Below are 22325 nucleotides of genomic sequence, written 5' to 3'. Positions count from 1 at the left end.
TGTGTGTGGGAGGTATCTTATTCCTGCAATTTCAAGCGCATACTGTAGTCTTTTGTATTTAAAGTGCATTGCCCACAGCTTGTCTGTCAACAAGGGCAAATAGTTACATTTCATTCTATTTTTGTTAGGGGCCTCTGTTACTTTTCAGGTCCTATGTCACTCACATGCAATGTATTTGTATGGGTAAATGGAGGCTGCTGTCTTTCTACCAGATACTTTGTCTGGGTTGTTTGAGCCCAAGAGACAGACGCTAAAAAGGAAGACGATCGCATTGTTACCCGTCACACTTCCCGTGGAGATCCCATTGCAAACGCAGACGGGGATGGTGTTGAGCAGGCTGTAAAAAGCTTGAGCGTTGCTACGGGTCCCAGTGAACAGCTTGTCTGTCAGGGATCAACCGTTTCACTTGTACAGATGCGTACAGCATTATGACACGGTAGGAATCTTCCAATCCTAAAACCTTTCAATTCAATTGGATTTTTTTTTTTCTTTGTACAGCGCGTTTCACAGCAGACTGTCCCAAAGATTTATTTTGTAGCTGGTAAAAATTGCTTGCTTGTAACCTATCATGCACATTGTGTTGTCACATTGTAGGGTGTTTTTCTTTGGTTATTAGTACCTGAAATGTTGTGGCTTTAATATGTCTGTTCTCACAGCCATGTATTAATTTAACAGACACGCTAATCATTTATAATAATAATTTAATGAGCAATGAGAAAGTAACAGTTTAAATAATTAACGGTATTGTTTTGTTTCGCTTGAGCCTTTCAGGGGTGCCTTAAATATAAAAAAATATTTTTACATTCTCACCTTTGTGTTGATTAGCAAAGTGACATGAAGCGAATGGCTAATATGCACCGCAGGTGCATTTCAAAGGCTTAAACAGTTAGGACTGTAAGTGTGGTGTTAAAGCTCTTTTAAGTGCTCCAACGGCAAGCCAAGGGACACGTTTTCACAGTGAAGCAAGCAAAACTCACACCGTGCTCTTCCTGACCTAATCATCTAAATCCACTCTTCCTCACTTCAGCTGACACCATAATCATCACAAGCACCGAGGGTGTCCATCAATAGGCCCAGACGTCCCTTAAGGAGGGCACCTGAAATGAGCAGACGCGGGTCTGTCAAAGGCTTCGCCCTCAAGGGCCGTCAGCCCACATCAGAACCACTCGGGTCGTAGGCTGTAAAAAGAGGTCGCGCCCTTTGGCAGAGAGGCTGGGAGCGCGAGTTTGGCTTCGGACCAGAAGAACGGCGTCGTTTGATTGAGAAAATGGACCGGGGCAAGTGAGCAGCATTTAATTACACACCGCGGGTCCTCGCGTGTCCGCATTGCCGAAGAAGAAAGAAAAATGTTTGCCCGGATCAGTTGATGTGGATTGATTGAGAATTGTTTTTCTTGCACCGTTTCCAAGAAAACAAAACTGGTGGGAGCTGCAAAGAAGCAAAGCTTTAATTAAATTGTTAATGCCGTCAACATTTTCTAGGTTAGGCGTCAGACAGATTTAGACTGAGTTAACACAGGGAATGCATGAATGTGTGGTTCTTCAGTGTTTTTTCCTTCTTTCTTGAACTTGAGTTTTGCACTTTGCAGGGCTGGTGGCAAATAAAAGCTTTGGACATGAGTCTCTTTTTACTGGCGAAACTATTAAATTATGAATTGCACTGAGAAACAAGACATCTGTTGGAATGTACTGCAGTGCTAACAGTAACATGTGTGGTTTTGATTTGCTTGTGTGTACGTGTGTGTGTAAGCATTTGTAATAAAACATCAAAAAACATTTACAATTTGCACTTTAAAAGGCTTCATCCTGGCTCAGATTGTTGCACATACACGGTGTTATGAAAAGCAGTTTTCTTAGTACAGCAAGCAAATACACTCTTTATTGGGTATTTATTAGAATTATTTTTTTAGACTTATTGATATTCCGCTGCTGTAGCTTATCCACTTAAGAGGTTTGACACGTTGTGTGTTCAGAGATGCTCTTTTGCATACCACTGCTGTAATGTGAGGTTATTTCGGTTGGTGTCACCTCCCTGTCAGCTCTGACCAGTCTGGCCCTTCTCCACTGACCTCTCTCATTCTGACATTTGGTCTGAAATATAGCTGAACCTCTCAACCATTTCTGCTTGTCTTTATGCAATTAGTTGCTGCCATATTATTGGTGCATTACATTTTTGCATTAACAAACTGGTCTAAAGGTCTACCTAATAAAGTGCTCAGTGATTGCATATAGTCTTCATATATTTGCATTTTCAATCAATTTATACATTCCCATTGGCTGAAGCATGGAAAAACAGCAATGATCACAGACATTCTAGAATTCTGCCATAACATTAAGACCTTTTTACTGTGTTTTATGGATTTAATTTCGCAAATATATAAAGATGGTAACTTTATACACTTTATTAGGTATTTATTTTACTTTAAAAAAAAAACTTATTTAGACTTCAGCTACTGTAGCCTATCTACTTAGAGGTTTGATGTGTTGTGTTTAGGGATACTTCATACCATTGTTGTAATATGTGGTTATTTGCGTTGCTGTCACCTTCCTGTCAGCTTTGACCAGTCTGGCTCTCCTCCTCTGACCTCTTTTATTAACAACGCATTTTTTCCCACAGAACTGCTGCTCACTGGATGTTTTTTGTTTTTTGCATCATTCTCTGCAAACTCCAGAGACCGCTGTGCATGGAAATCTCAGGAGATGAGCAGTTTTTGAGATACTTAATCCACTCTGTCTGACACCAACAATCATTCCACAGTCAACTCGCTTAGACCACATTTCTTCCCCATTCTGAAAAAAAAACAGCTGAAAAACAGCTGAACCTGTTGACCACGTCTGCATGCTTTTATGCATTTAGTTGCCTCCCATGATTGGCTGATTTAATATTTGCATTAACAAGCTGGTGGAGAGGTCTACCTAATAAAGTGGTCACTGAGTGTATATAGGTCACCAAGATATTAATATGGCATTGACAACCAGAATTGAATTCAAGAACTTGCTTTGTTGTTACCTTTGCCACTTATTTCTATTCTCAGAGTATAGAATTTCCATTTAAAGCCTGTCTCAACAATGAGATCTTTTATTCCGATCTTCAAAGTGGCAATGTTAACCGGCCACAGGCTAAATTCTGGACCTGAATAAAACAGAATATGTAAAAGATTAAAAAGGGCATGTATTTCATTGTATTACAGATCAAATGGGGGGCTGTACAGCTGTTTTCTTAAATCCGCCAGCTGTAAATGTGTATGTTTGTTCGATGTCCGTTCCTTTTTAAACTAGGGCACGGCCATGTTTGGACTGTCCTGGATCTTCACACGCGAGGGAAGAGTGCCTTTCAATCTGGATCAGTACCAGGCAAACATCCACTGCAGGCATTACGCTCCATCATTAGCCCAGAATATCAAAGACTGCCCTTCAAAGGGCAATGGATTATACATGAAATGATTTCATATCACAGAGGCAGGCTCATTTTCAGAGATAGAAACACCATAGTGGATTGACAACCCACAAACCCCATCATGATGACTCACACAGACGGAGATATCGAACTGTGCAGGGCACTGGCCAGTTTGAGAAAATAAAGTTTATTTCTGCTGTTTTAATGAAAATTGATATAAAAAGAGGCGGTGCAGAATGACCGCATGTATTTGTGGGTCTTTATGAAAATCAACACATTTATCACTCTGATAATTTAATGGGTCTTACTTTTTGCTGTTGATTGAAAAACAATCGCTGCAGGCATTGCTGCAGGAAATGGGCGGAAAGAGAGATATCACCCAGAATGTCCTGGCTGGGTTCAGCATAAATCAGCACTGTCTGATTTCCTTTCTGAAGGGGCTTTATTGATCATCGCGCTCATGCCCTTGTGTGGCATCGAAGATGCGATTCGTCAGTAAGGGCTGTGGCTCGATTGCACGGGCAAACTATAAAGACCAGCGCCTGCGGGGTTAAACCGGAGCCCCACTCGAGTGGACTGCAAGGCTGGGGCGTTTCAATCCGATTCGACCACCTGCCGCATGCCTCATTTTAAATTTTAATGCTAATTGCCCCGATTGCGCACCACCGGCACGTACAGAGCAGCAAGGTCAGAACACATTAGAGCGTTTCCCCCTTCCCCCGATTTCCCTCTTTCGCTCTGCCTCATTTTGTGGTCATACAGAAGGTAGCCTCCCCCCATCATCCCTTCACCCCATCCCCGCACCCCCACTCGGGCTCTGCCCCTCCTCCCTGGCCCACGTGTACATTATGCAGTAGGGTACTGATTAACTTTGCCAGTATGCCCCCTGTCAGGTAATAGCCTGCATGTATTCTATGGCACCCCGGATGGGCTTCTTGTTCGTGACATTTGCACTGCTCCAAATATTTTGTCAGTCACAAGGAATGCTCCTCTCTGCTCTATTGAACATGAATTCTCCCCATTTACATTATTTTCCATTATTTTCCTCCCGGTTAATTGTTTCTCATGCCTCGAGGCAAATTGTGTGCTTCCGTGTTTAGCTTATTGTTTTGATTTTGACGTTGTTCTACTTTTCCAATTATCGTTTTGGGTTTTAAAATTCGGTTCAGTTCCCTCGATGAATCGATGACATTGATAAATTCTTTGCTCAGTGTCATTTGGTTATTTAAATCCTTTCATCGTTGCTGCTGCAACCATAGCATTCTCTTCCTGTCATAATTCAAATGAGGTTTGGCAAACACAATATGCTTGGTTTTGTTTATTGTGCTTTGTGCCACCTTTCCAAAGAGTTTGTTCGTATGGAGGTGCCATTTTCTGGTTCTTTTTAGACTTGGTGACCCCAAGACAGCCAATTTCTGCAATTCTTAAACTGTGATCCTTCAGTTACTTCTCTCCCTCCCTCACCATCTTCCTTGCAGTCTATGGGGATGATATGTATACATAATATCCTCTTCCTGGCAAGTCTGCAACCATTCCATATGTTTCAAGCCTTTTTATTATTGCACTTACTGTGAGTGGAATGTTTAACCATTTATGTATTTGTTTGTACCCATTACTTGACTTGTTATGGTCAATTGCCATCTGTGTCTTCTGAATTGACAGCTCTTTGGCTTTTCCCATGCTGATGGTTGACAAAGAGATTTTGCATGCTTGTTACCTCATTTTTATACTCTAGTGAAACAGGAAGTGATGGAATGATATAATATAGTTCCTTTAGACTGAGATTAACTAAATTAATGTAAAATTGTATTGCCAATTTTACATTAATCTTTGTTTGATTTTATTTCCAATAATTGCTAGGGGAGCCAATAATTTTGGCACCTGTGGTTTTACTAAATAAAAATTGAAACACGAGACTATCCATCCATCCATCCATTATCTGAACCCGCTTATCCTGATCAGGGTCGCAGGGGGGCTGGAGCCTATCCCAGCATACATTGGGCGAAAGGCAGGAATACACCCTGGACAGGTCGCCAGTCTATCGCAGGGCACACACACCATTCACTCACACACTCATACCTATGGGCAATTTAGACTCTCCAATCAGCCTAACGTGCATGTCTTTGGACTGTGGGAGGAAACCGGAGTACCCGGAGGAAACCCACGCAGACACGGGGAGAACATGCAAACTCCGCACAGAGAGGCCCCGGCCGACGGGGATTCGAACCCAGGACCTCCTTGCTGTGAGGCGGCAGTGCTACCCACTGCACCATCCGTGCCGCCAACACGAGACTAAATATATTGAAATAAAAGTATATAGTTTACGTTTGAACATAAAATCTAGATCATTATCATCCAAGTTGTTTATTTTATGCAGCCTCCAGCCTTATTTCTCCATCTTTATTAAGGGTGCCAATAATTCTGGAGCCCACTGTTCATATGCCAAAAGCCACCATTTGTTATTCTCACCACACATAGAAGAGTAGTGCCATCTAGTGGTTGTAAATCTGACTATTTCAGTGGAAGCAGACCCGTTCTGTTGCTGAAGTTTAAACGTCCAGTGATATCAGATGGTGTGAAAGACTAGTCATTGTGTGAACAAAAACAGTAACTTGCTTCTGCAGGAGAAAACACCTTGATGTAAAATCATCAATTTCCAGTGTCATTTATTTCCCATATTAAAACATTTAAATAAGAGTTCAGAATTTAGCTTTTGCAAAAAGATGACTCAGGTGCATGCTGTATGCCAGTTTCAATAAATATCTGTTTCAATAGCATTGAAAGTCATAGACTGAATGCAAAAAGTAATAAGGTCTATTAAAGCAGTAGCTCTAGTTACATAATGACATAGCTAAATTAATTTGTTGGCTATGGAGCATGAAGGCATTAAAGGCAATCCAGGGCTTTTTTACGATGCCTATAAACATCAAGGTTATAAAACCCATCGCAAACACAGTAGTTGAATACCAGTATGTGGCAAGTGCAGCGGTTATAACAGCAGTTGGAGGCTTCTCAATAACAACGATTAAACACATGCCTTTCACAGCTGTTTAAATCAGAGACCCAGTCACCACGTGCACCGTAACTCCACTTTCCCTCTTCCAGCTCCCTTCCGTTTGGTCTCACAACGCTGTTTCCATTCAAATCTCTCCACGAGCCCCTCCTAGTGAGTGGGATTTGAAGAGATAAGCAATCCTGGTCTCCAAGCCCTGGAGTTGTATGTGTTGGGACTTGTTCTGCGGTGGCTGAGTGGGATTTGATACATTTGACTGTCACAGTCTGAGCGCATCTGGTCCCCGAGTAGAACAAGACTATTTAGCATGTTCTTCATTTTAATGGAGAATTAATTAAATTGTGTTATGTTACGTACTTTATTATCTCGGTTGTTCTACTCGAAAATCCTCGCTTGGAGCAAGCGCTGATAAATATTTGTTGGAACATGTGTTGTCTTGGAACCGTGTTGTACATTTTGAAATGGTTGTCACTTCCTCCAAAACAGTTTGCTTTGAAGTTCAGTTTTGCTATAGCTATCTTTCATTTCTTTGAAATGCCTGCCAACCTCCTCATAAATGGTGCACATACTGTAGAAAAACAACTTCAACACGAAAACTAATATTTTAAAGGCATTTTTCTAGTTCTTATTGGATGTGCCAAATGCTTCGGTATGACATCCAGACCATACCCTGGTATCAACTGTGATTGGCAGCCCTGCATGGCAGCACTTAATTGGCTGTGGCATTGCCCAGTGAGGGAGAGATCTCAGCCAGCAGGAAGTCTGTAGTGTACGAGGCAGCACAGTCTGACTGCACGTGTCATTCTCCAGCACAGTGAAAAGAAGCAGCAGAACACATTACGTCACTTTCAGCAGTCCTGAACCGACAGAGGAGAGCACAGTGATGAGATGCACACAAGCAGGCAATCCTCCTACTTTTAATGTCCAAGCTAATAGGTATTATGACAAATGTCAGCTGAAATGTGATTTTATTAGGGAGCCCTGGGCGCTCTTCGTTTCGTTCCTGATAGTCCGAGCAGTCCGTCAGCCTGCGCGTCGCCTCCACGGGAGAAGGTTTTGAAAAGGTCACTGGTGTTGGAATTATGTGAATTAGAAAGCCAAGCTTAGCTGGACCGTGTCAAAGCAGCTTCGGTGACCGTGTGACGGGTTTACAACATCAAATGCTCCAGCCTCCGGCCACGTTGTCAGCCCTTCCTGTTAGACGTGGACTTTCATTTTCTCCTCAATCACCCACGTGTGACAGGCATCCCCAAATGACAGTATCTCGCTCACTCAGCCGACTTTAGGTTCTCTCAGAAAATTGGAACAGTCTACTCGAGACCACTAGCCTGAAGGTCAACGCCCTGCCCCCATTTCACAACACTGCGGCAATACTGGCGACCAGTGTATGTGCAGAGAGCTGCTCCCTGCCATAACACCGCTGTGATCAATTGACGTGTTTTATTTAACCAGGGCCCATTTCCCGGATGACATTTACCTTCTCGTTAGTGGTTACCAGGCAACAGCGGCGCTTTAGAAAAGCTCAACTTTGTGATTTTTTTATATTAGTGGCAGGTCATTCATTTTAGCTCAGATATACTTTGTACTATGAAAAACCAAAAACAAAATAAGACCATTTTGTTCAAATATTCCTGATACTCATACCTCATTACTAGAAGAGGGAAATGGCACATCTACTGCACATTGGATTCAATTGTTCATTTTTCCTCTTCACGACAGAGTAAAAACTTTTTGCAATTTAGAAATTTCTCAACTTCCTTCCGATAGTTGTTGTAATAATAATACTCAGTCATTGCCAAAGTTAAGGACACATTGATTGAATCTAATCTATACTCACTATGAAATGTAGTCTAAATGGAATCTTATACTGTCTGAAGAGATAGGACAGCTGCTTACTTATGAGCCGTGTTGTAATGGATCTACATACACTGATAAACACCAGTCTGTTTGTTTTCATTGGGTTTTCGGCACTTCATTAATATCAATTATGTCCCCTGTGAAGTTTGGTAATAAACAAACAGGATTGTTGGCCCTCAGAGACGGCTTCACCGACAGTCACGTTCACAGGCTGGCCCTGCAGAACTCATCAGCAGACACTCTCTTATCTGATTAACAGTGAGTCTGTTGGAGTTTGTAGCTGTGTAACTGAAGCCCTGTACCGTATGTGCAAACCCCTGGTCAACTCAGACGGGATGCTTCACAACATTGTCGTCTCATTAGCATCATGTATCCACACGGTTCTTGTAAGGATGTCATCAGGATGACAAGCAATACCCCTGTTCTTTAGAGTGGTGAAGTCTATGACATCTGCAAAAATAAATCTGTCAGTCTTTTTGAGGATATGATCATTTGAGGTTAAATATCTGAAAATGAGTCATTGCGGTGTTAAGAAAAGGAGATTCTGTGTTCTCAAAGTGCATAAAGAAATGCATTAATTATTCAGTATGTTCACTGTGATATATTTATAGCCTACTCGGTCTTATCAGTTGAATAGTTTTACCTTGCTTAGCTAGACATTTACCGTATCAAGCATTTGTTATCTGAATTAAATGCTAGTCGACAATTTGATGACTTGTCTGGGCATAGTATGAGCACTGGCACTGAAGTGCTAATTGGTCATAAGTCTGCATTCTCGCACTAACATTTGTGGTATCCTTTATTCTTCCAATTAAGGCAAAGTCACAGGCTGTTCTTTTCCATTACTTCCAGATATCCCTCATTACCAAGCAAATGCATTACAATTATTCTCTCATTTTCCACCTTTGCCCAGGTTGTTGACATTAAAGAGAAGTTGAAGCAGTCCAAGAAGTTCTGGGCCACCCTACCGGATGGCATATGCTTGGAGGACAAAGTGACAGCTGGCGAGTCGGATGAGGAACAGTGCTGGAATGGGCACAGTAAGGGCAGGTACTGTACGGCCACTCACTGTCACCACCAGAGTCTGGCACAAGGGCAAAGGCCATGACAGCTTTACAAATCACTGTACAGACAACATAATGAGGGAGAGGGGGGGGGGAGAGAGAGAGGTGGGAGAGACAGAGGGATAAAGAGTGCAAGACAGAGAAAGAGAAACGTAAAAACTGGGTAAGAGTTTGCAACATAGGAGATATCATGAACCCAAAGACCTTTCTGCCTTGTGGTATTTGTTCATTTTAAATGTGTTTGATGTTTTATAACCAGCCTGGAGCTGCAGTGTGGAACTAATTGCATTAGCAGCAGAATTGGTGGATAAATGAGTATAAATGCTGCTGTGTCACATCATGGAAGAGGTAATTGGCTGTGCTAAAGTTTCCCCCATCTGTTATTCTAGCATTCAGGAGAAAGTGTAAGAACACTGCATACAGTACTTTAAGATTAAGACATAACCTCACCACCCAAGTGGCCAGCTGCATTAGCATTCATGGCAATACTATATCAAGTTGCATTGCATCTTGTTCTGTTCTAAAAATGCTTCATGTTGTATTTTGTTATTCAAATGCTTGACAATACATTTGAATAACAAATGTAGTTATTCATATTGAATTGACTGTGTTCCCACTCTGCATTACACTTGTGATTTGACTCCTTAAGCAGTGAGCATAAAGAGTCGACATAGTAATTGTTATGCAGAATGGAATAATCCATACACCCGTCCATATGAAAACATCCTGCAAGTAGCCGGTGTGTTACAGTTGGAGCAAGTTCAAGGTGGAGCCTCATTTATGTTAGTACCTATAAAGGAGAAAGCAGGAACAACTGATAGCTTATCTGCTTGCAAGCCACTGCAGCTAGAATCTGCTTAGATGTCCATGTTGCCTTTAAAACATCAGTCACTCTTTACACAAAGGGTATAATCCTTATCTCCATAATACTATGTATAACTCTGGTATTAACTTGTCATTACACATTTATAAATTATTCTTAGACAAATGCAATTCTTTAGGAACAATGACAATGTAGCAAACTGGCTTCCTACAGTATACAGTATATTAGTAACACTGATGTGTTTAATTCACTGTTGCCATGTGTTATGTTCTATCATATTATATGTATTGTAACGCACTTTGTATTGTATATACCTACATACTTATATATAGTATTGTCTTGTAATGGACCCATGATTGTGTAGTCTTATGCTGCTATTTGACCCCGTCTTGACAAGGTCTCATCTCTAAAAGAGGTTTTAATCTCAATGTGACTTCCTAGTCAAATAAAGGTTTGTATATACAGTATGTGCAAGGTTTTGCCATTTATGTTATTCCATTGAGCTCACAAGTCATATGCATATATGTATATATAAATACAATGTTATTGGGGCCTGACTGTTTGAAAGAGAATATCACACAGTGTCAGTGAGTTGTGCTTGTGGACATCTGGTTTAACAAAGTGCCAGGACGCTTGGCAGAAGTGCACTTCTTTGCTTTGATAAAGTGATCATACTACCAGATGGAGTCATAAACAGCTCTGGAATTCCTCTGTTAGTGCCATGTGCTTGAATTCTCTTCCGTTTGGCACGATCAGTCCGCAAGCATTTCTAAAGTAATTCCCATCTCACTGACGTCCAACCATCCAAGTTAATTATCTGTGATTTTGGAACATTGAGGGTATTTTCATTCACAAGAGTGGCAGACATGACTTGATCCTCATCTGATAGCTTTACAAGGGAATCTTTCTTCTCTTTTTTCCTCAACTGTCTATTTCATTAAAGGAGACATTTTACAGGCTTATAAAGTTGTTAACATTCTCGCTGCTTGTGGTTTTCTGCCAGTGAGCTGGGTCGCACTGCTCAAAATGTCTATTTGATCACCTTAAACGTACACATTTATGGTTTTCCATAGCAGCTATAGACAACGTAGCTACTAGTAATTGAGGGAGGGAGCATGTTGAAGCATTGGGAACTGCTGTAGGACTCAGTGAACTGCACTAACAGCGTAGTGCTAGCACCACTGTAGGTGGCAGGAGGTGGGTGAAAATCGATATGCTCTCGACTTTTCTCAAGGGAATTCTAGATGGTTCAGGAATCCACCCTGAGGTGCAGCCAGTTCCTCTGGAGTACGCCAGCTCACTCCATCTCTGACACAAGAGAGGGAGTGTACTTTTTTGGGGGGTGGGACGGGGGGGCGGTCAGGGATGAGGGCACATCGAACATACTTTACTATGCTGTCCACTTTCATTGTGCAACTGAGCTGCTTCTGAGATGTTCATTTGACACAATGAATTGAATTTTCACTGAATGAATTGCTGTTTCTAAAACTATAATTTGCAAACCTTTTTTTGCTCCAAGTTATACGTATTAGATTTGAGCAAAGCAAATCTGTTTAAACACCCCTAAATGTTAAATCCTACACCTACTCCTCTTGTGAGTTTAAGTGCATGAGAAAGCTTTGCGAGTTCATGCCGACGGCACTGCCTTGAAAATCTAATTGGGTTTATATGACAAGGGGCAGCAGACTAGCACAGGGCTAACAGAAATTGGCTTGCAGTCAGTAGGCTCCAATTCAGGGAGGGCAAGTTGAAGGGCTGTGGAGGCCTCTGGCAAGGTATTTTCATTTTGTCGTTACATTAAATATTTATATGGGGTAAACTGTGTGCGTCACAAATGATAAGGGCTTAAGGAAATAATTGCAACTGAATAATGGTTTTTTTTCTCTAGCTGCGCTGTTGTGTGAATGAATGTTAATTTTCTCCCAAACCCCAGGTATTTCCCTGACGTTCTGAAAGATGGTCTGGCGAACCAGATGAACAACCCTGAGGTTGAGGTGGACATTACCCGGCCGGACACCTTCATCCGGCAGCAGATCATGGCTCTCAAAGTTATGACCAACAAACTAAAGAACGCCTACAACGGCAATGACATCTACTTTCAAGATTCCAGTAAGTCACTCCTGCTCTAGAATTAGCCTCTATTCATATCTGCATGTGAGCTGCAGCATGCTGGTCATTATATTTTATGGCCGGAGCAGATGCTCTCATTCAGAGTCACATAGCTTTCATTCAATTTTCATACAGTCAGTTTATGAAGATATCATTTCATTATATTATAATTTATATATTTTTGGTTGAGGGTATCGCTGAAGAATGCAACAGCAGTGCCACACCTGGGAAAACAAACCTACAGATTTGCTGTTATTTCTATTGATCAGGGACAGTGCACATTAAGCAACATTTTCAGTGTTAGTGCCAGAGTTAGCTAATGAGCTTATTTTCATCTGTAGTCCCTAACCTCCATGTCTTTGAACTGGGCTTTGTTACAAGTCCAGTTTCCTTACCATCGTGATGCACCGCTGTCTGGTCATGAACAGGCTTGAATGGTTTGAATTTTATGCAGATATATGCTTTGTTTTAGAGGCTTCTCATTAAAAAGGAAGCAAAGTGGAACAATACTTTATGGCTAAAGTGCAGTGTTTGGCATGGTATCCTGGGAGAATGTTTCTTAGGTCGTACATTTTAATATGTAAGATATGGAGTTGAAGGTGAAGGTAACCAGACTAATTTCGCACCATAATAGCAACAATAATAAATAAGTCAGTGGCTGGTCTTCTGAGTCAAGCAGGCATGGTTATTTTAAATTCCAGCACGTTCCAGCATCTTCAACTGAACCTTTTCTTCTAGCCAAAATTTAAGATGGGGATTAAATTAAAATAAATTCCATTAATTATTCTACACACTGGATTATTTCAAAAAGGCACTGCCAAAATGATGAAAAACATGAATAGCTTACTATCATACCTCCAGCAAAGTGTGCTCTCATTTCCGTATTTTTTTTTCTCTGTGATTATATCAATTTGATTTATCCAAGAAATGCAAACAATAGTCAGTGTTGTCAGTGTTGCAGCAACAGGGGGAAATCAATGGGGTGCCTGTTAAAAAGAAACACATGAATTATGAATCACATTTACTTTACTGAGAGAACCAAAGAGAATAAAGAGTCAGACAAGAAAGTCATACATTTATTATGAAGTGCTAAGTTCTCCTGTCTTTTCCGCATGTTTGTTCTATTTACTGTTACATAAAAGCAAACAGACTTCTGAGGGAGAATTTCCACGTGCTATGGAAGTGTACAAATTAACGTAATCACTGTACAAGAGTCAGTTTCTTCTGTGTATTGTATGTCATTCTAATGGATTGACAGTGTGTTGACTGAATGCTTACTGATTTTAAAAAGCCAATTCAGAACAAAATGCTGTTCCCAGATGTGCTACATTTATCATGGTAAATGGTTGGCATTTATATAGCGTCTTTATCCAAAGCACTGTACAATTAATGCTTCTCATTCACCCATTCATACACACACTCACACTCACACACCAACGGTGATTGGCTGCCATGCAAGGCACCGACCAGCTCGTCAGGAGCAAATGGGGGTTAGGTGTCTTGCTCAGGGACACTTTGACACAGCCCGGGCGGGGGATCGAACCGGCAACCCTCCGACTGCCAGACGACTGCTCTTACTGCCTGAGCCATGTCACTCATGCTTCTCAAATCATTGGGTGACTAGTTATGAAGACAATCACACCATTAAATAAGGGTTCAACATTGCTTTGCAAGAGTATTAGCACATCCAAATCTCACCAGAAAAATTTACACATTACTTACCAGAAAAACCCACATTACCATAAAAAAACATCACACACACACACAGACACACAATAGAATATTTTATGTAAAAATGTAAAAATGTTCCATATTAATTTAACCCTCGCAGTAAGTCCAAGAGGGTATCAGATATGAATTAAGTGGACATAAAGTGGTGTATACTGAGAAGGGGAGATAAGGGCTATCTACTCCTCTTCGTTTGGAAGCAGTTTGTGGAATTCAGCACGCGTAGCTGAGCAGCTTCATTATTAATGGAGTTGCATCAGTCTGCACACAGACAGAAAGCCTACGCACCTTGCTGTGAAATGAAAATCGCATCTCATTCGGTACACGTAACAACTTTCCAGGACGATTGGCACTCTCATCAGCGAAATAAACGGCATCCAGCGGAGTGCTCCAGACAAACACGGGGACTAAAACTGCCTGCATTTAATCAACATTTGTCCTTAACTTTGACGAGTGAATCGAGGTTTACATTCTCTTCGTTTCTTTCCGAACATAGTTTCACAAGTTAATTTGTTGCTGATGGCAATCTGTGTGGCGGCACGGATGGTGCAGTGGGTAGCACTGCCGCCTCACAGCAAGGAGGTCCTGGGTTCGAATTCCCGTCGGCCGGGGCCTCCCTGTGTGGAGTTTGAATGTTCTCCCCATGTCTGCGTGGGTTTCCTAAATTGCCCATAGGTATAAGTGTGTGAGTGAATGGTGTGTGTGCCCTGCGATGGACTGGCGACCTGTCCAGGGTGTATTCCTGCCTTTCGCCCAATGTATGCTGGGATAGGCTCCAGACCCCCTGCGACCCTGTTCAGGATAAGCGGGTTAAGATAATGGATGGATGGATGGATGGATGGCAATCTGTGTTTGTGACAAAAAGAGCACTTTGATTTTGAGACTTACCAGACTGAAGGATAGAGACTGACTGAGTGCAGAGTCATCTGCAGTTAGAGGAGGTGCCAGGGTGCAACATCGTGGGTTTCTTAAGCTGTGGCACAATAGACATTTATCGATTTATAATATGCATAAATACCAATATTTAAATCAATGCTTAAATTGTAAATTGCAGTATGATTGAATGTTTTTTTTAACTGCGGTCCACATCAGACTGACGTGTGGCCCATAGTCCAATGGGTTGAGCAGTACGAGTGTAGACTGCTGAGTTGGGTGCCCGTGTCAATTCTCAGCTGCTATTCTGCTTTCGCCTAGCCAAACGTGAGGCGGGGAATGAGCGTGCATAGTTACGTCTACTGTTCTTCTCTGAGATAAGCAGTCAATTTGCACATTGCACATGTGCCATCATTAGCAACGGCAACATTAATAGCTCGTTTTGTCTGCGTTACCAAAATAAACCTTACATTTCCTACCTAACAACCGGTGACCTATGCGAACCCAATAAGGACTCAAAAAATATGAAGTAACCGCTCATCCCAAGAAAGTTAAAGGTATAAACAGCAGCGAGGTCTACACGAGCAGATTTAAACAGAAGAATTGTGTCACTAGACTGTACCTCTCTCCCCCGCTCCTCCGTGCTAGCCCTGTGCTGCTGTTTTCCAGGTGATGAGGGCAGTGCCTCGGGCAGCGGGAGCGGGTGCACGGAGGCCTGCGTGACGGAGTTTGACTTCGTCAGCCCCGAGGCTCCGGTGGTGGGCGCGGACCGGAGCGACGAGCGGGCGGCGGCAGGCCGGCCCGGCCCCTCCCCGGCACTGGCAGCCGCCCTCGCGCTCACAGCCCTGGCACTGCAGAGGCAATGGAGATAATATTCGGGTGGGACCCTCACCCGGGACAGCAGATACCCCGCTGTTACGTTTCCCAGACAGACAGAACTACGAGCTCGGCGACCCGACAAGAAAGACTTGTACAGAAGAGTTCAGCACTTGCAGCCTGCTAACCCCTTTTTTTCCAAAGAATGCTTGGTGCCATCGCAAGCGACTTTTACATGCCAAACCGCGTTCTCATTATTCCAGAGCTTTGCGAAGATGCTCTCCCCTGGAAAAGCTAGTGTTCAAGATGTTGTTTTAAAGAGAGAAAAAAAAACAGTTTTTGGTTTATACAGCATAAATGTTGAGATCTTAAGGAAGCTGAAGCAATGCCCTGGGGTCTTTTCCATTCTGTCAATCCTGAAATAGAAAAGGAAGATTTTTACTTAGCACTGTGAGAATGCATGAAGTCATCAGTAACAAATTTATGGGCCGGTTTCACAGACACAGATTTAGCCCAGTCCAAGACTAAATAGAATTTTGAATGGAGATTCTATATACAAAACTAAATTTTGTCCAAGACTAAGCTTTATTCTTTGTCTGGGAAACCAGCCCTATATGTATGAGTGCTGACTACTAATTACTTTTACTCCAGAATACAGTGGTCCAGATTTAATCTACCCATGATACATATCTTTCTTTTCTTACCTTTTAGTAAATTAATTGAAACAAGTGTACATTTCCATTTTCTACACAACCTTTTCCTTTAATTTTAGTTACCTGACAGACTGTGTCATGAAAGGCATTTTATAATAACACCTGCTTAAATGGTAGACGTTTAGGACAAGATTTTGTCTGGGCCACATTTTACTACAGTGAAAAGGGGATTTTTGTTCTCAGTGAAGTGTGTTGGTCCTGTTCACAGTAACTGTTCAATAGGCTAAGCATACCAATACTACAAAATGCATCACTTCCATTTCTTACACAGGCTCCTCAATTGCTTCTGTTTGCCTTCAAAGCAACCATAAATCCCCGTAACTTATTTTTATAAATCAAAAGAACTTGATCATCATCATATTCAGGTATGAATAAATTAGTTTTAGCTGTGATACATGTTTAAATTATTAATTTGTGGTAAAAGTCAGGTTATATCTCATCAAGTTATTACTAATGACTGCATTATTTTCTTTCAAATGCAGGCATTACTTTTCTACTGGTATTTCATAAAAAAAGGTCATTTATAATATCTGTCCATTCACTGAGAACAATGTCACATTGTTTTGAACAGAACATTTTGTCGTTAAGCCCTGCAACGAAATGTATACATCAAGAACAATATTTCCCATCATGCATTCCCCCACATTTGCTCATCTGTATGTTTATGTTCAAGGTCAGCCCCTGCTCTTTCTCATCTCTGCCCTGAGTCTGAGCATGTTTGTGGCAGTGTTTAATATTGCTAATCCAGTAATCTTTTCATACAAGTATTTTTAAAGTGGAAGTGTGCTGTTGCATTAAAGTAGGTGTACATCTTTGAGAAAACAATGGCAAAATAAATCTCCTATTTAGTCAAGTATTAATCATCTATTTTTGTAATCACAGATTTGAACTATTATCTATTTGCTCAGGGTTGACATGTCTGTAAACATGTAAGGTGTTTTGTCAACCATTTATTTTTTAAATTGCACTTACTGGACTTACTTTTTCCCCCTTCATTTCATAATTATTCCTGTTCACTTTTAAACAGTATTAATATTCTATACCTCTCAATCATTCTCCTGGTTCACAGTGTATGTGATATTTTGAAAACATGCATTTCATTCTTAATTATGATCCACAAATGAAGAATCAACTGAAGAATCACTTACATATATATTTGGACCTATTGATAATCAGGAAGATACTGTTTACAATCAGTGGAGATGATGACTGATTACTCACTTTATTGTTTTGCAGAAAAAAAAGATTTGCCATGACCAAGGCATTTACGAATGTAGCCACAGCACTTTGAAGTGAATGAAGATGTTTCTGTTAGTCCATTACGAGTTAAGCTTTGCTCAAGATCAGTTCTACTTGATTTAATATTGGTGAACAGTGAAACAAACACAGCCTGACACCTTATATATAGAAATATGTGTGTTTGAAATGTACCTCAAAATAAAGGTGATAGAGGATTACAATATCCTGAAAGAAATGTTTTAGAAGACCTTTTGAATTAGTTTGTTTTAATGTCTTTCATGTGTTACATATTTTAGTCTTTCAACAGGGTTCTATGACTAATACTTATAACGGTGATTTCCAGATCTCCTGTATCATTCTCGCCAGGCCCTTACTTTCATATGAAAATGAGCATGTTGTCCAGTGACTAAAGGTCAGGTCTCAATTCATCTCTTTTTTATTAAATTGTGGCTTCACCTCATTGAGTATTACTGAAATAAGTAGACTGACAAAAGTGAGATTTGACTTGCCGCTCTTTGGCTGACAGCTGATTTATTTATAGGAACTGCAGGCAGAATGTCCTTGAAAGAAGGAAATAGAGGCTACAGAAGCTGTTACAGAAAACTGCGGTGAGGATTGATCGTGTTTTAAAGGGAAATGTCACTGGTTGTGTATGTATCCGCCCTGCAGGCTTCATTCCAATGGAAGCTCAGAACTAGTTACAGCAAACAGGGAAATAACAAACTCAAGTACATAGAATGGGGATAAGATGCACTGCTGGGATTGTCCAGCAGAGGGCAGGGCACAGGGACTGTGATCAAATGTGTATTGCTGCGTGAATTGTTTTTTAAAATTCTACAATTGAAAGCCAACAAAATAAATCAGATCTCATTATGAGCGTTCTGTTTCAAAAGCCCCCCAACCACCATGCTTGAAAATAAAAGATTTGTCTGAAGTCTTAAACACCAAACCCCTTTCTCTTTCCTGTATAATTTCTGGTTAAAATCATCATCGCCACAAGCTTTAGTGCATATATTGTGCAAGCTTGCTGTGTTGCAGATTTATATTTATTTTATAAATGTCATTTGTCTACAATGTCTGGTTGCATGGTTGACACATATAGCCTAAAAAAGTTTTTGTTTTTGTTTTTTATAGAGAAAAAAAACCAAGAGGAATATACAGTGGGGTGCAAAATTTCAGGCAATCCTGGTTTAAATGTCTGTTACAATGAATTTCTTTGTGATTGAAAGTAAACCTGAACTCTAAATGGTAGAGAGTTAAACATGAGGGGTCAATTACAATGTGCTTAGCTGGAGTTCAAACCGCAGGTTCAAACCTCTAGACCCCAGATCTGCATTTCAACTGGAATAACTAAATCTTAGTACACAGCTTTGGATATCTGCGCCTGCGGTTTAAATTCCTGCTAAGCACACTGCAGTTGACCCGAGAACTTTCTGCACATTTTAAAGCAATATTGCTTTTTATTTTAATGTTTTACTTTTTTTAAAAGGAAAAGGACCCTCCGCAAAAGTTTGGGAACCCTTTTGTATTATTCTTTGTTACTTTTTTAAAAGATGATTTATAAGGCCCAGACCAAGGTAATTTACTTGTTAGGGCTTCAATGAGTCAGTAGAGTATAATTCCAGGGCTGAACTCTGAAGTTACTCCATGCCTTCAAAAGTATCCAACTGCAGTGGATGTTCTATCTGGTGTTAACAACCATGTGTTCCTCTAAACAATTGTCCAAGAATGAAGATGGTTCATTTTCACCAGGAAGGATAACTCTCTCAATGTTTCAAACTATTTATTTCCACTGTCAGAAACATTATTAGAAAATGGAAGAAGATGTAACAGTTGAAGTGAAGGCAAGGTCTGGAAGACCAAGATTTCAGAAATGCTCAGAAGAACCCACACATCACTTAAAAAGAGCTGCAAAAAAGAGTAGCAGACAAACTACCTGTTCACAGGACAATAATACAACAGCTGGGGGCACAGGAAATATTGTGCGAGTAGAAGGAAGAATGGATTACACCAAGAAATTATGGCTAATGTTCAAAGGTCAGTCCAGACATTGAAGTTGAAGAGAGGTTGGGTATTCCAGAAAGACTGATCCAAAGCATACCTCGGAATCAAGTACCTCCAGGAAAGACGGATGGTTTTGGAATGGCCACCACAGTCCCCAGACTTGAAACAATTCAAAATATGTGGAGAGATCTCTAGCATGCTGTACATTAGTTAGAGGTGTTCTGCCAGGATGAAATGAGAAAAAAATTCCAAAAGCGAGAATTGAAAGACTCTTAGCTGGCTACAGGAAGTGTTTACAAGTTGTTATAGTTTCCCAAGGACAATTACCCGTGTTACAAAGTACTAACTGACAGTGTTCCTAAACTTTTGCACAGGGCCTTTTTCCTTTTTTTTTTCTTTTTTTAATGAAAAAATAAAATAAAATAAAAAGTAATCTTGCTTTAAAATTTTAAGAAATGTGGCATATTTAACATTTTACCATTTAGAGGTCAGGCTCGCTTCTATTCACTTAGATATTGATTGTAAAAGGCTTTTTGACCAGGGATGCTGGAATTTGTGCACACTACTGTATGTTTATTACAGTAATTAGATTTATTTAAGCACATTTTACTGGAACAGCTCGTGTATAATTGTGGGACTGTATGAAAATGGAAACTAAATTTTTTTTAGATTTACAAAATATGGTCATGTAATGATAATGCAAAAGGTCTTTTTTTGTCATTCGTTTTATCATCGCACTTTAAATGGGCTGTTTTTCAACATCAACTTGTCTTGTTAAAAATGTAAGTGTATGTGCATCCGCAGAAACAGTCTTTAAAGCCACGTCAAAAAACATGTTTGTGTTCAGTTTCGGTGAAGACCTCATCCAGCTGAATTTTACTGTACAAAATAATATGAAGAGTGCTGTTTAGTGAAAAATGTTTAAAGTTGTTGCTGTAAAGCACTGATTTAAGCATAAAAGGTTGACATTTTATCATATAAGCAGACAAGCCTTACAACTTTTTTTAAGAATTAGTAAAATGGTTTGCATTTGGGTTTTCTTACTCTCTCTTGTATACAGATAATAATGGTGTGCAAATAAACGTTTATTAAAAATAAGAATTTCTCCTGGTGTTGCCATTTCACCGCTTCACAATGAATGTTATGACACCCAAAATCAGACATAGTTTATAGCAAGCATACACATTTGTTGGTCGAGATAGTCTTAGGCATCCTAGACTTTATTATATATATATGTTTCTTTTTGTGTGTGTGTTACTATAAAAGAACACATTTGCAATTTCCAAATATTCATTTTCCAAAAGATTTAACATTTTTGTATTTAATTATTAAAAGGTAACAAGTAATAAGCAATTGATTACTTTTTACATAAAAACTTGATCAAGGCTGTCTGAGATCAGAAGCAAGGAGCCAACCAAAGTCTGTACAGAATGTTATACAGGTGACTAAGACTTTTGCACAGTACTATATGTGATGATATAGATGACTTTAGGGTGTCACATGTTATGGATAATATAACACGGACTGACATTCCAGAAACTTTCAGTAAACTTTAAAACCTGTTATATTAAAAATAACAATAAGATTGGTTCTGGTTCCAATTTCACATAAAAATTTCACATAAAAACTATATATAAAACTGAAATAAAATTCAATTCCAATTGACAGCTTTCCCCCAACCCTATAGTGCAAAATAGTAGGAACACATACACTTTCAGCCAGAGAAAGAACAAGGAAACTAGTGTTTGTTTGTTTGTGTCCAGCAAACTATTTACATCTTTAAGAATAAGTTCCTTCCTTTTCGGTAGACCAGTGGCTCCCAAACTCGTTCCTGAAGTAACCTTGTGTATGCTGGTTTTTGTTTCAACCCCAATTGCCATAGAATAATTTTAACACATTGTTAATTTTTCTTAATTAGGTGCTTTTCATCTTATAATGAATCGTTTACCTTAAACCACATCATGCCAGAAGTAGCTTTGCAATGGCATGAAGAATACAATGACCATGTTCATTGTGCTTATTGAGACTATCCCAGCATACATTGGGCGAAAGGCAGGAATACACCCTGGACAGGTTGCCAGTCCATCGCAGGGCACACACACCATTCACTCACACACTCATACCCACAGGCAATTTAGAGTCTCCAATCAGCTTAACCTGCATGTCTTTGGACTGTGGGAGGAAACCGGAGTACCCAGAGGAAACCCATGGGAACACGGGGAGAACATGCAAACTCCACGCAGAGAGGCCCCTGCCGACCGGGATTCGAACCCAGGAACATGCATTTAATTTCATTTGTATTTTTCTCCCTTAAACATATCAACATAATGGTGTCTCGGTGACGCAGTCTGTAGAGCACTGACCGCATGTTCATTGCGAGCCGCGACATCGGCGGTTCGAATCCGACCGTCCAACATCGCATGTCGCATGTCTTCCCCTCTCTCGCTCCCATTCTTCCTGTCTCTCTATACTATATACTGTCCAATAAAGCTGAAAAAAGGCCTAAAAAATATCTTTAAAAAAAACATATCAACATAATGCAGGTCTGTCTTGTTATCATTTGCTTTGCCTTGTCTGAATTGTTCAATATATTCCGAATAGTTAGTCTTGGTGGCCAGGTGTCAATATTTTCACCAGTTCCAACTGATTCACTTAATTCTTTAATTTGATCAGTTACAAATAATTTACCA

At 40.4% G+C, this 22325-nt stretch overlaps 1 protein-coding gene across 2 annotated transcripts in view; it reads left to right on the top strand.

The window, feature by feature from the left end:
• Positions 1–20736, top strand: part of gpc6a (glypican 6a) — a 247837-nt gene extending 227101 nt beyond the window's left edge. For both annotated transcript variants that reach the window (XM_061236287.1, XM_061236286.1), the window contains 3 exons: positions 9180–9316; positions 12087–12262; positions 15533–20736. In XM_061236287.1, the coding sequence (XP_061092271.1) occupies positions 9180–9316; positions 12087–12262; positions 15533–15735 (516 nt within the window). In that variant the 3' untranslated portion in view covers positions 15736–20736. The remainder of the gene's footprint in view (positions 1–9179; positions 9317–12086; positions 12263–15532) is intronic.
• The last annotated feature ends 1589 nt before the right edge of the window (positions 20737–22325 follow it).

The sequence above is a fragment of the Conger conger genome, chromosome 3 (assembly GCF_963514075.1).
Source record: "Conger conger chromosome 3, fConCon1.1, whole genome shotgun sequence".
NCBI classification, from domain to species: Eukaryota; Metazoa; Chordata; class Actinopteri; order Anguilliformes; family Congridae; genus Conger; species Conger conger.
Note: the sequence above shows the minus strand (reverse complement) of the source record. Positions and strands in the feature narration are given on the sequence as shown.